The 12,077-nt window shown below is 48.4% G+C and overlaps 1 protein-coding gene across 3 annotated transcripts in view; it reads left to right on the top strand.

Annotated features, from left to right (window-relative positions):
* Positions 1 to 12,077, top strand: part of LOC137528965 (complement component C9-like) — a 209,585-nt gene that overhangs the window by 124,965 nt on the left and 72,543 nt on the right. For all 3 annotated transcript variants that reach the window (XM_068250811.1, XM_068250793.1, XM_068250801.1), the window contains exon 6: positions 415 to 711. In XM_068250811.1, the coding sequence (XP_068106912.1) occupies positions 415 to 711 (297 nt within the window). The remainder of the gene's footprint in view (positions 1 to 414; positions 712 to 12,077) is intronic.

The following is a 12,077-nucleotide window of genomic DNA, read 5'->3' as shown; positions in this document are numbered from 1 at the left end:
AAAATAATAATGCAGATGAATGGCAGCATTTGTTAGCACAGCATGTGTCATGTTTGACACACGGTGGCGTCTCATATTGTGTCTGCGGATGACAGCCGATATACTCAGATGCAAATTCATGGGGTAGGGGGTGTCGCCTGTCTATCATCCACACCAAGAGCTAGCAAATGACCGACCGGTGGACAGGAGCAGTTGTTGTTGCAAAACTTTCAATAAAATTTTACATTAAAAAAAGCATCTACTGTATGTATGATGTTTTCATAAAAACAAGGAGCGTGCTTTGGGAAAGGTGTTTTGGTGCCACCCCCTGTACTTGGTGTTCTATGAAACTGCCTTGTTTGCCGATGCCTAAAACTGGTCTTGTCTTGGTCTGTCATGATGTTTTGTATTGTGATTATGTTTGTTCATTTTCAGACACAAGCAGATAAGGCCTTTACATCAGAGGTTTACACAGATACGGCCGAACTGGTACAGAGGATTCTCAGAGGGAGCGAAGACAATCTTGAAGTACAAGCAAGTATCAAGGTCACCCCCTCTGAATTCCGCAAAAAGGGTGACAAAGGCAAGAATCCAAGAGGAGGAAAAGAAAGAGATGGTGAAGAAGATGGTGAAGGAGAAGGAGTAGCTTATGCTTCAGGCGGTGTGGAAGGGGGATATGACAAATCTAAGACTGAAAGTTTGGAACGTATTAAGGAGTTCAAAACACTTAAGGTAAGGCAGTCTAACTGGACACCCGAGGTGAGAATAAACTAATGAAATAAACAATTGCATCTATCCTCCTTCTCTTAAAATTACTTTTTAAGATATTCCACATTTTTATTATCAATTTAAATAAACTTTTTAAGTTTGTACTGTTTTTTAGAGTTTTTGCTCAATGACACGTTCATTGAAGTATGCCAGAGCTAAAATCTATAAACTATTGACCTTTTTTATCTCTTTCCTGCTCCCGGAAGCCATTTTCTGCTAGGAAAGTGTTTTATAGTTGTAATTTCTTATCAGTGAGAGTCACACTGTAGTCTGACCCAGTCCTGACTCAGTCAGAAACTGCCACTTACATACCTGATGTTTATCTCTTTCAGGCAGAGAAAGAAAAAAAGGAATACAGCATAGTTATTTGTGTGCTAGGCACTGTACATACCCATGTATATCTCATCATGTCACGTGTCACCTCAGGTATCCTTTAAAGAGGAATTCTATGCCTCTCACAGCACCCATCAAGTCTGCAACAAACAGAAGGACAAATCATGTGCCTGCATTAATCTACAGCAAACGGAAACAAATCCAGAGGTGTATCTGGGTGATACAGCACCTTTGGCAAACACTGTAATTGCGTCCCCCCCCCCCCACACACACAAACACACACACCTGTAAAACAGGGGGGCTAGCTTTAGGCAGGGTGCAGGCTGGGCTGGGTGCTGGCTTCAGGCAGGGTGCGGGCTGGGCTGGGTGCTGGCTTTAGGCAGGGTGCAGGCTGGGCTGGGTGCCGGCTTTGGGCAGGGTGCAGGCTGGGCTGGGTGCCGGCTTTGGGCAGGGTGCAGGCTGGGCTGGGTGCCGGCTTTGGGCAGGGTGCAGGCTGGGCTGGGTGCCGGCTTTGGGCAGGGTGCGGGCTGGGCTGGGTGCCGGCTTTAGGCAGGGCGCTGGCTGGGCTGGGTGCTGGCATTAGGCAGGGTGCTGGCTGGGCTGGGTGCTGGCTTTAGGCAGGGTGCAGGCTGGGCTGGGTGCTGGCTTCAGGCAGGGTGCGGGCTGGGCTGGGTGCTGGCTTTAGGCAGGGTGCAGGCTGGGCTGGGTGCCGGCTTTGGGCAGGGTGCAGGCTGGGCTGGGTGCCGGCTTTGGGCAGGGTGCAGGCTGGGCTGGGTGCCGGCTTTGGGCAGGGTGCGGGCTGGGCTGGGTGCCGGCTTTAGGCAGGGCGCTGGCTGGGCTGGGTGCTGGCATTAGGCAGGGTGCTGGCTGGGCTGGGAGCGGCTTTGGGCAGGGTGCTGGCTGGGCTGGGTGCTGGCTTTGGGCAGGGTACTGGCTTTAGGCAGGGTGCTGACTGGGCTTGGTACTGGCTTTGGGCAGGGTGCAGGCTGAACTGGGTGCCGGTTTAAGGCAGGGTGCTGGCTGGGCTGGGTGCCAGCTTTAGGCAGGGTGCAGGCTGGGCTGGGTGCCAGCTTTAGGCAGGGTGCTGGCTGGGCTGGGTGCTGGCTTTGGGCAGGGTGCAGGCTGGGCTGGGTGCCAGCTTTAGGCAGGGTGCAAGCTGGCCTGGGTGCCGGATTTGGGCAGGTTGCAGGTTGGGCTGGGTGCCGGCTGGGCTGGGTGCCGGCTTAAGGCAGGGTGCAGGCCGGGGGGAAGGGAGTTTTTCTTGTATAAGGCAATGTGAAGCACTAGGCTGGCTGAGGAGGCTTGCCTTATGCAGAGTCCATAGAAAAAAACTCTGTCTGCCCTCTCACCTAGAGTTGAGCTGAAATTTTCGTAATTTCGCATTACTATAATTACGCATGCGAAATTTGCGATTACGATGCGAAATTAGCGTAGCGAAATTGCCATTAAAATCGTAATTGAAAATACCGTAAGCGTAATTTTCAACGCGAAATTTCGCGTTTCGTTCATGCCGTAATTTCGCATTAAACGCTACCGTAATTTCGCGTTAAACCGTAACGCTCCGTATAATATAAAAAAGCCGCCGACTTTAAGGGTTAATAGCAAAGCCCCCTTAAATGCTAAGAGCCTCAAATTTGGAGAATATATTAAGGAGATCAGGAGGAATAAGAGGAAAAATTTTTTTTTCAAAAAGACCTTATAGTTTTTGAGAAAATCGATGTTAAAGTTTCAAAGTAAAAATGTATACATTTAAAAACCCGCCGATTTTAACGGTTAATAGCAAAGCCTGCTTAAAGTTTAGGAACACCAAATTCCTAGGGTATATTAAGGGGATCAGTGGGAATAAGAGGAAAAATTTTTTTTTCAAAAACACCTTATAGTTTTTGAGAAAATCGATTTTTAAGTTTCAAGGGCAAAAATGTCTTTTAAATGCGGAAAATGTCAGTTTTTTTTGCACAGGTAACAATAGTGTATTATTTTCATAGATTCCCCCAAGTGGGAAGAGTTTTACTTACTTCGTTCTGAGTGTGGGAAATATAAAAAAAAAACGACGTGGGGTCCCCCCTCCCAGACCTCTTTAACCCCTTGTCCCCCATGCAGGCTGGGATAGCCAGAATGCGGAGCACCGGCCGCGTGGGGCTCCGCACCCTGACTATACCAGCCCGCATGGTCCATGGATTGGGGGGTCTCGGAAGGGGAGGGGCAGCCAAGCTTTATCCTCCCCCTCCGAGCCCTTGTCCAATCCAAGGACAAGGGGCTCTTCTCCACCTCCGATGGGCGGTGGAGGTGGAGGCCGCGATTTCCTGGGTGGGGGGTTCATGGTGGAATCTGGGAGTCCCCTTTAAAAAGGGGTCCCCCAGATGCCCACCCCCTCCCAGGAGAAATGAGTATAGAGGTACTTGTAGTACCCCTTACCCATTTCCTTTAAGAGTTAAAAGTAAATAAACACACAAACACATAGAAAAAGTATTTTAATTGAACAAAAAACATAACCACGAAAAAAGTCCTTTAATATTCTTAATTAACCATTAATACTTACCTGTCCCTTTAAATAAATGATCCCACGCAATATCCTCGGAAATGTTCTATCAGTTACAATGTAACAAAGTTATTACAATATAACAACTTTGTTACATTGTAACTACGCCGCACCCGACGTCACTCACCGCCGCCGCCGCCTCCGCGTCTGCGCTGCAGGACCCGACAGAGCTCTGAGCTATAGCTCAGAGCTCTCGAAAGCATCTTTGTATTTGGGCTCCAAGGAGCCCCATTGGTCCTTAGCAGACCAATGGGGTTCCTTCTGATTTGAAGGAACCCCATTGGTCTGCTAAGGACCAATGGGGCTCCTTGGAGCCCAAATACAAAGATGCTTCTCAGAGCTCTGAGCTATATAGCTCAGAGCTCTGTCGGGTCCGTGCAGGACGCTAAGTCCCCGCCGGCTCCGCTGCCCTCCCCGCCTCTCCCACATGTCACCCACATGTGGGTGACATGTGGGTGACAGATGTGGGCGGGGTGGACAGCGGGAGCTGCGGGGACTCAGCGTCCTGCACGGACGCGTATGCGGCGGCTGAGCGGCGAGTGGCGTCGGGTGCGGCGTAGTTACAATGTAACAAAGTTGTTACATAATAACTTTGTTACATTGTAACTGATAGAACATTTCCGAGGATATTGCGTGGGATCATTTATTTAAAGGGACAGGTAAGTATTAATGGTTAATTAAGAATATTAAAGGACTTTTTTCGTGGTTATGTTTTTTGTTCAATTAAAATACTTTTTCTATGTGTTTGTGTGTTTATTTACTTTTAACTCTTAAAGGAAATGGGTAAGGGGTACTACAAGTACCTCTATACTCATTTCTCCTGGGAGGGGGGGTGGGCATCTGGGGGACCCCTTTTTAAAGGGGACTCCCAGATTCCACCATGAACCCCCCACCCAGGAAATCGCGGCCTCCACCGCCCATTGGAGGTGGAGAAGAGCCCCTTGTCCTTGGATTGGACAAGGGCTCGGAGGGGGAGGGGAAAGCTTGGCTGCCCCTCCCCTTCCGAGACCCCCCAATCCATGGACCATGCGGGCTGGTATAGTCAGGGTGCGGAGCCCCACGCGGCCGGTGCTCCGCATTCTGGCTATCCCAGCCTGCATGGGGGACAAGGGGTTAAAGAGGTCTGGGAGGGGGGACCCCACGTCGTTTTTTTTTATATTTCCCACACTCAGAACGAAGTAAGTAAAACTCTTCCCACTTGGGGGAATCTATGAAAATAATACACTATTGTTACCTGTGCAAAAAAAACTGACATTTTCCGCATTTAAAAGACATTTTCGCCCTTGAAACTTAAAAATCGATTTTCTCAAAAACTATAAGGTCTTTTTGAAAAAAAAAATTTTTCCTCTTATTCCCACTGATCCCCTTAATATACCCTGGGAATTTGGTGTTCCTAAACTTTAAGCAGGCTTTGCTATTAACCGTTAAAGTCGGCGGGTTTTTAAATGTTTACATTTTTCCTTTGAAACTTTAACATCGATTTTCTCAAAAACTATAAGGTCTTTTTGAAAAAAAATTTTTTCCTCTTATTCCTCCTGATCTCCTTAATATATTCTCCAAATTTGAGGCTCTTAGCATTTAAGGGGGCTTTGCTATTAACCCTTAAAGTCGGCGGCTTTTTTATATTATACGGAGCGTTACGGTTTAACGCGAAATTACGGTAGCGTTTAATGCGAAATTACGGCATGATACGACTGTAATGCGAAAATTACGCGAAAATTACGCTTACGCGAAATTTCGCGAAATCCTTCTTCATTACGATTATGTACTTACGGCCATAATCGTAATTACACTAATTACGCGAAATTTCGCAAAATCGTAATTAGGTCATTACGCTCATCTCTACTCTCACCATTGTAAAGACTGCATGTGGATAGCTTGATAAGGTATTACATAGGTTGGAAAGTTTTTGACTGTCCCTAGACTCTCTGCTCCTTCTCAGGCTATTCTCAGTATCTCTCCACTCCTCTTCTCTCCCTTATTAAAGGACAACTGAAGTGAGAAAAATATGGAGGCTGCCATATTTTATTTGTTTTAAACAATACATGTTGCCTGGAAGCCCTGCTGATCTCTTTGGCTGCAGTAGTGTCTAAATCACACACCAGAAACAAGCATGTAGCTCAGAGTTGCCCATTAGGTCGATCGCGAACTACCGGTAGATTGCGACCACCTGATTGGTAGATCGCGGCCTCATGGCCGCATCCCATTGAATTTTGCGGCCAGCAGCTGTAGAACGTGGCCAATCACATTCTGCTGCTCGTTGCTGATAGCGCGGCCAATCAGGGGAGGAGAGAGGCGCGGCTGAGAGGCCAGGGGCGGCTCTGCCATGACACAGTGTCATGGCTGGGGACGGCGCTGGAAGCAAAACTTCCACCTCCACTCATGCTGCCCGTCGGAGCCTCTCTCAGCCGCCGAATTGCATATCTGCCCTCCAGGCAGCCGTGGCTGAGGGAGTAAAGACCAGGACGCCACCGCTGGAGGGAGGTAAGCATGCCCGCGCTATACCCAGCTAACCTATACTAAAAGCACATGTACCCAGCTAACCTATACTGAGGCACATATACCTAGCTAACCTATACTAAAGGCACATATACCCAGCTAACCTATACTGAGGCACATATACCTAGCTAACCTATACTAAAGGCACATATACCCAGCTAACCTATACTGAGGCACATATACCCAGCTATCCTATACTGAGGCACATATACCCAGCTAACCTATACTGAGGCACATATACCCAGCTTACCTATACTGAAGGCACATATACCCAGCTAACCTATACTAAAGGCACATATACTCAGCTTACCTATACTGAGGCACATATACCTAGCTAACCTATACTAAAGGCACATATACCCAGCTAACCTATACTGAGGCACATATACCCAGCTAACCTATACTGAGGCACATATACCCAGCTTACCTATACTGAAGGCACATATACCTAGCTAACCTATACTGAAGGCACATATACCCAGCCAGGGGTCGAGTCCTGCGTGAACGCTGGTGGACGACGTCCACCTACTTTTCTTGGAGAGTGGACATCGTCCACCCTAGCATTTGTGGTGGGGAGCAGAGCAGTGAAGGGGAGCGTTGGGCACAGCAGTGGAGAAGGGGGGACGTCTCTCCCCCCCCCCTCCCCTTCCCTCACCTTAGGGCTCCACTTCCTGGCTCTCCCCTCCAGAACTAAACATTTGCGGCGGCTGGCAGCAGGCATCAATGGGCGGGACTTACCTCCTCCTCATTCCAAGCGCTGGAAGAAGTTCTGCGTGCCGCTGCTTTGGTCTTGACTAGACCAGACTAGCAGCACGCACAGCTTCAACTCGCGCCGGAACGAGGAGGTAAGTCCCACCAGTTGATGCCCGCTGCCAGCCGCCGCAAATGTTCTGGAGGGGAGAGCCAGGAAGGGGAGCCCTAAGGTGAGAGAAGGGGGGGGAGACGTCCCCTTTCTCCACTGCTGTGCCCAACGCTCCCCTTCACTGCGCTGCTCCCCTCCTCCTGGAGGGACACCTGGCTACATATATTGGGGACACCTATAGACCTGGCTATACTGGGGACACCTATACACCTTGCTACATATACTGCGGACACCTATACACCTGGCTACATATACTGGGACATATACACCTGGCTATACTGGGAACACCTATACACCTGGCTACATATACTGTGGACACCTATACACCTTGCTATACTGGGGAAAACCTGAACACCTGGTTACATATACTAGGGACACCTGAATGCCTGGTTACATATACTGGGGACACCTGAACACCTGGTTACATATACTGGAAACACCTATAGATCTGGCTATACTGGGGACACCTATATACTTGGCTACCTATTCTGGGAATATCTATACACCTGGCCACCTATTCTGAGGATATTTATACACCTGACCACCTATTCTGGGAATATCTATACACCTGGCCACCTATTCTGAGGATATCTATACACCTGGCTACCTATTCTGGTGACATCTCTACACCTGGCTACCTATTCTGGGGACAACTATACACATGGCTACTTAAACTGGGGACACCTATAGACCTGGCTAGCTATACTGGGGATACCTATTTTGGGGGAACTGCTGTCAGATCTGTATTTTTGGGGAACCGCTGCTGCCAGATTACGTGTATTTTGGGGAACTGCTACCAGATTGTGTATGTTGGAGGACCATTGCTGCTAGATTACATGTATTTTGGGTGTTACGTGTATTTTTGGTGAAATGCTGTCAGATTAGATCTATTTTTTTGGGATACACTATGACAGAGCTCATACTTCCCCTGGCAGACCTTTTACACCACTGCTAAGGTCATGTACAGTATATTTGGCCCCACCCCTTACCACGCCCATGTTTTGCTTGACCACGCCCATTTTTGATGCCCGGGGCGGGTGAGTCCACTCACCTCTTTTCCCAGGACTAGACCCCTGTACCCAGCTAACCTATACTGAAGGCACATACACTCAGCTAACCTATACCAAAGGCACATATACCTAGCTAACCTATACTGAAGGCACATATACCTAGCTAACCTATACTGAAGGGACCTATACCTAACTACCTTTCCGGGGTAGGAGGGGTTGCATTTAAAGCGTTGGTAGATCTCCTGGCCTTGGCTTTTGTGACCCTAGGCTATGACCTCTTTGGCCTAGGGACCTGAAACTCACCAGTCATGAGTAGGGATGGTCGGAAATGCCAATTTCCGATTCCGCGGTAATTCCGCATTCCGCCATTGCTAAATACCGATTCCGCTTTCCGCTACCAATTTCCGCATTCCAATGCAGAATTTCCGCCGGAAATCGCGGAAATTCCGCCGACTTTAACATCGATTTTCTCGAAATCTATAAGGTCTTTTTGAAAACTTTTTTTTACATCTTGTTCAGCAGATTCTGTTTAATACACCCTGAAAATTTAGTGTTTCTAGGACGTACGGGGGCTTTGCTATTATCCGTTAAAGTCGGTGGATTTTTCCTGTAATGTAAATGCAGAAAATAGGCAGAAGCAGATTTTCTACATTTTACATTACAGTAAAAATCTGCCGACTTTAGCGGTTAATAGCAAAGCCCCCTTAAGTTCTAGAAACACCAAATTTTCAGGGGTTTATTAAACTGAATCTTGTGAATAAGATGCAAAAAAGTTTTCAAAAAGACCTTATAGTTTTTGAGAAAATCAATGTTAAAGTCGGGCGGAATTTCCGAGATTTCCGGCGGAAATTTACGAGATTTCCGGCGGAAATCCGCCTAACGCACATGCATTACCGATTTCCGCATTCCGATGCGGAAATGCAATTTCCGATCGGAATTGCGGAAATTACATTTCCGCGGAATCTGAATGAGCATCCCTAGTCATGAGCCCCCTAAGAGTCCCTACAATGCTAGAAAATTTGCCACTGCTGAGCCATCGCCCTTTGAAAAAATGTGAGATTTTGGAAAGTGAAATAGGAGGCCCAATGAAAGCCTATGGGGGATTTTAGCACTTTTGCACACACGTAACTTTGGTTTGCAGAGATGTAGGGAACCCAAAATTGGAGTGCAAGTACAACAATATGCCTTCTACCTGCATGAGACATGTCGTGAGATTCCGACTTTGCTAATGGCCATGGGTGGGATTTATGTTCGTCACCACTCCCAGTACCAAAAATGCTAAAATCCCCCATAGGCTTTCATTGGGGCCTAGGTTTTGAGGGTACAAAAGCGCAGGTTTCTGCCGAAAGGTACAGCTGAGCAGCCCCAAATTTTCAGGCTTTGTAGGGAGTTTAAGGGGGGCTCAGGGCTGGTGAGTTTCAGGCCCTTTCCTTACCGTTCAGCAGAAACCTGAGCTTTTGTACCCTCAAAACCTAATCCCCAATGAGATTTTGGAAAGTGAAATAGGAGGCCCAATGAAAGCCTATGGGGGATTTTAGCACTTTTGCACACACGTAACTCTGGTTTGCAGAGATGTAGGGAACCCAAAATTGGAGTGTAAGTACAACAATATGCTTTTTACCTGCATGCAACATGTCATGAGATTCAGACTTTGCTAACGGCCATGGCTGCAATTTATGTTCTTCACCACAGTACCATTGCAAAAAATAAACAGGTTTTTGTGACCCTAGGCTATGATCTCTTTGGGTTAGGGGCCCAAAACTCACCAGTCCTGAGCCCCCTAAGAGTCCCTACAATGCTAGAAAATTTGACACTGCTGAGCCATCGTCCTTTGAAAAAATGTGAGATTTTGGAAAGTGAAATAGGAAGCCCAATGAAAGCCAATGGCAAAATTCAGCATGTTTGCACCCCCATAACTCTGGTTGATTTATCACCCACCGACTTTAGCAGTTAATAGCAAGGGCCCCTTACATCAAACACCAAATTTGCAGGATATGTTAAAAAGATAGTGGGAATCAATATTTAACCTCTTGAGGACTGCAGGGCTAAACCCCCCTAGTGACCAGGCAATTTTTAGTTTAAAAGGCCACTGCAGCTTTAAGGCCAAGCTGCAGGGCCGCACAACATAGCACACGAGTGATTCCCCCCCCTTTTCTCCCCACCAACAGAGCTCTCTGTTGGTGGGGTCTGATCGCTCCCCCCATGTTTATTTTTTTTTTAATAAATATTTGTGTTGCCGCTTAAAAAAAAAAAAACTCTCTTCCTTTAAATCCCTTCCCTCCCTCGCTCCCTCCCTCCCCACAGCCGGCCAATTACGGCGATCGGCTGTCATAGGCTTCTGCCTATGAGAGCCGATCGCTCTCTTGTCCTACAGGGGGACAGCCGTGTCACACGGCTGTCCCCAGTGCAGCGCTGCTGCTGATCGCAGCGCTGCACAGAGTAAATAGACGGCGATCACGCCGTCTAACAGTCTCCCGAGCGGCAATAGCCGCTCGGAGACTGAAGGCGGGGCGGAGCTCCGCCCCCCCAAGCAGGAGATGCGTGCGCAACCTGCGCGTGATCTCCTGCAAAACAGAGCCCCAGGACTTTACGCCAATTGGCGTTAAGCGGTCCTGGGGCTGCCGCCGCGGCCACGCCTACCGGCGTGATGCGGTCGGCAAGAGGTTAAAAAAAAATTAAAGATTTTTAATTTTGGGGAATGTTCTGTCTGAGTGTGGGAAATCTGAAAAAAAAATGACGTGTGGTCCCCCCTCACGAGCTTCTGTAACCCCTTGTCCCCCATGCAGGCTGGTATAGCCAGAATGCGGAGCCCCGGCCGACTGGGGCTTTGCACCCTGAGCTATACCAGCCCACATGGTCCATGGTATGGGGGGCTCCGGGGGAGAGGGGCAGTCAAGCCTTCCCCTCTCCCCCAAGCCCTTGTCCAATCCATGGACAAGGGGCTCTTCCCCACCTCCGGTGCCCCAGGAGGAGGTGGGGCGATGACTCCCAGGGGGGGGGGGGGTTCATGGTGGCATCTGGGAGTCCCCTTTAAGAAGGGAACCCCAGATGCCCACCCCCCTCCCAGGAGAAATGAGTATAGGGGTACAAAGTACCCCTTACCAATTTCCACAAAGGGTTAAACGAAATAAAAACACAACCACGAGAACAGTATTTTATTATTCTAAATTAACCATAAATACTTACCTGTACCTTTAAAAAAAAATTCCCACCCCATATCCTCGGTAATGATCCAACATATACAGTATCCTCCAATCTTGCGATCTTCAATTAACTTGATTGAAGATCTCCCATGGCAACTACCTATACTATACCTTAGAATGCGTCCTGCCGACGCATAGGGCCGGCTCCCGCTGTCCTCCTTGCCTCCTCACCTGTCACCCTCACCTAGCCTGGCACCTGGTGCACCCCTGGTTGCACCGGGTGCCAGCCTAGGTGAGGGTGACAGGTGCAGGCAGGTGGGGAGAGACAGCGGGAGCCGACAGCTATACGTCCTGCATAGGACGCATTCTAAGCTATAGCCTTCTCTAACACCAAGTCCTCTCCACACCCACTGTTTGTTGGTGTACCTCAAGGCTCTGTTCTTGGGCCACTTCTTTTCTCAATCTACACCCGTGGCCTGGGACAACTAATTAACTCTTTTGGCTTCCAGTATCACCTCTATGCGGATGACACCCAAATCTATCTCTCAGCTCCTGACCTTTCCTCACTACTATCCAGAGTCCCCGACTGTCTACGTGCCGTTTCTGCATTCATGTCCTCCCGCTTCCTCAAACTCAACATGACTAAAACGGAAATTGTGATTTTTCCACCATTGCTATCTACACCCCCACCAATTGCAACCATAACGGTAGACAACACCCCAATAACCTCAACCACTAAGGCCCGCTGCTTGGGGGTTATACTTGACTCAGAGCTCTCCTTTAAACCTCACATCGCCTCATTAACCACCACCTGCTATTTCCAGCTCAAAAATATATTCCGTATCCGTCCCTTCCTCACACAAGAGGCCACCAAAATGCTTGTTCATGCCTTAATCATCTCCCGCCTAGACTACTGCAACACCCTGCTCTGTGGCCTACCAAAA

This window comes from Hyperolius riggenbachi, chromosome 1, assembly GCF_040937935.1.
Source record: "Hyperolius riggenbachi isolate aHypRig1 chromosome 1, aHypRig1.pri, whole genome shotgun sequence".
NCBI lineage: Eukaryota > Metazoa > Chordata > Amphibia > Anura > Hyperoliidae > Hyperolius > Hyperolius riggenbachi.
This window is presented reverse-complemented; position numbering and strand designations above follow the sequence as displayed.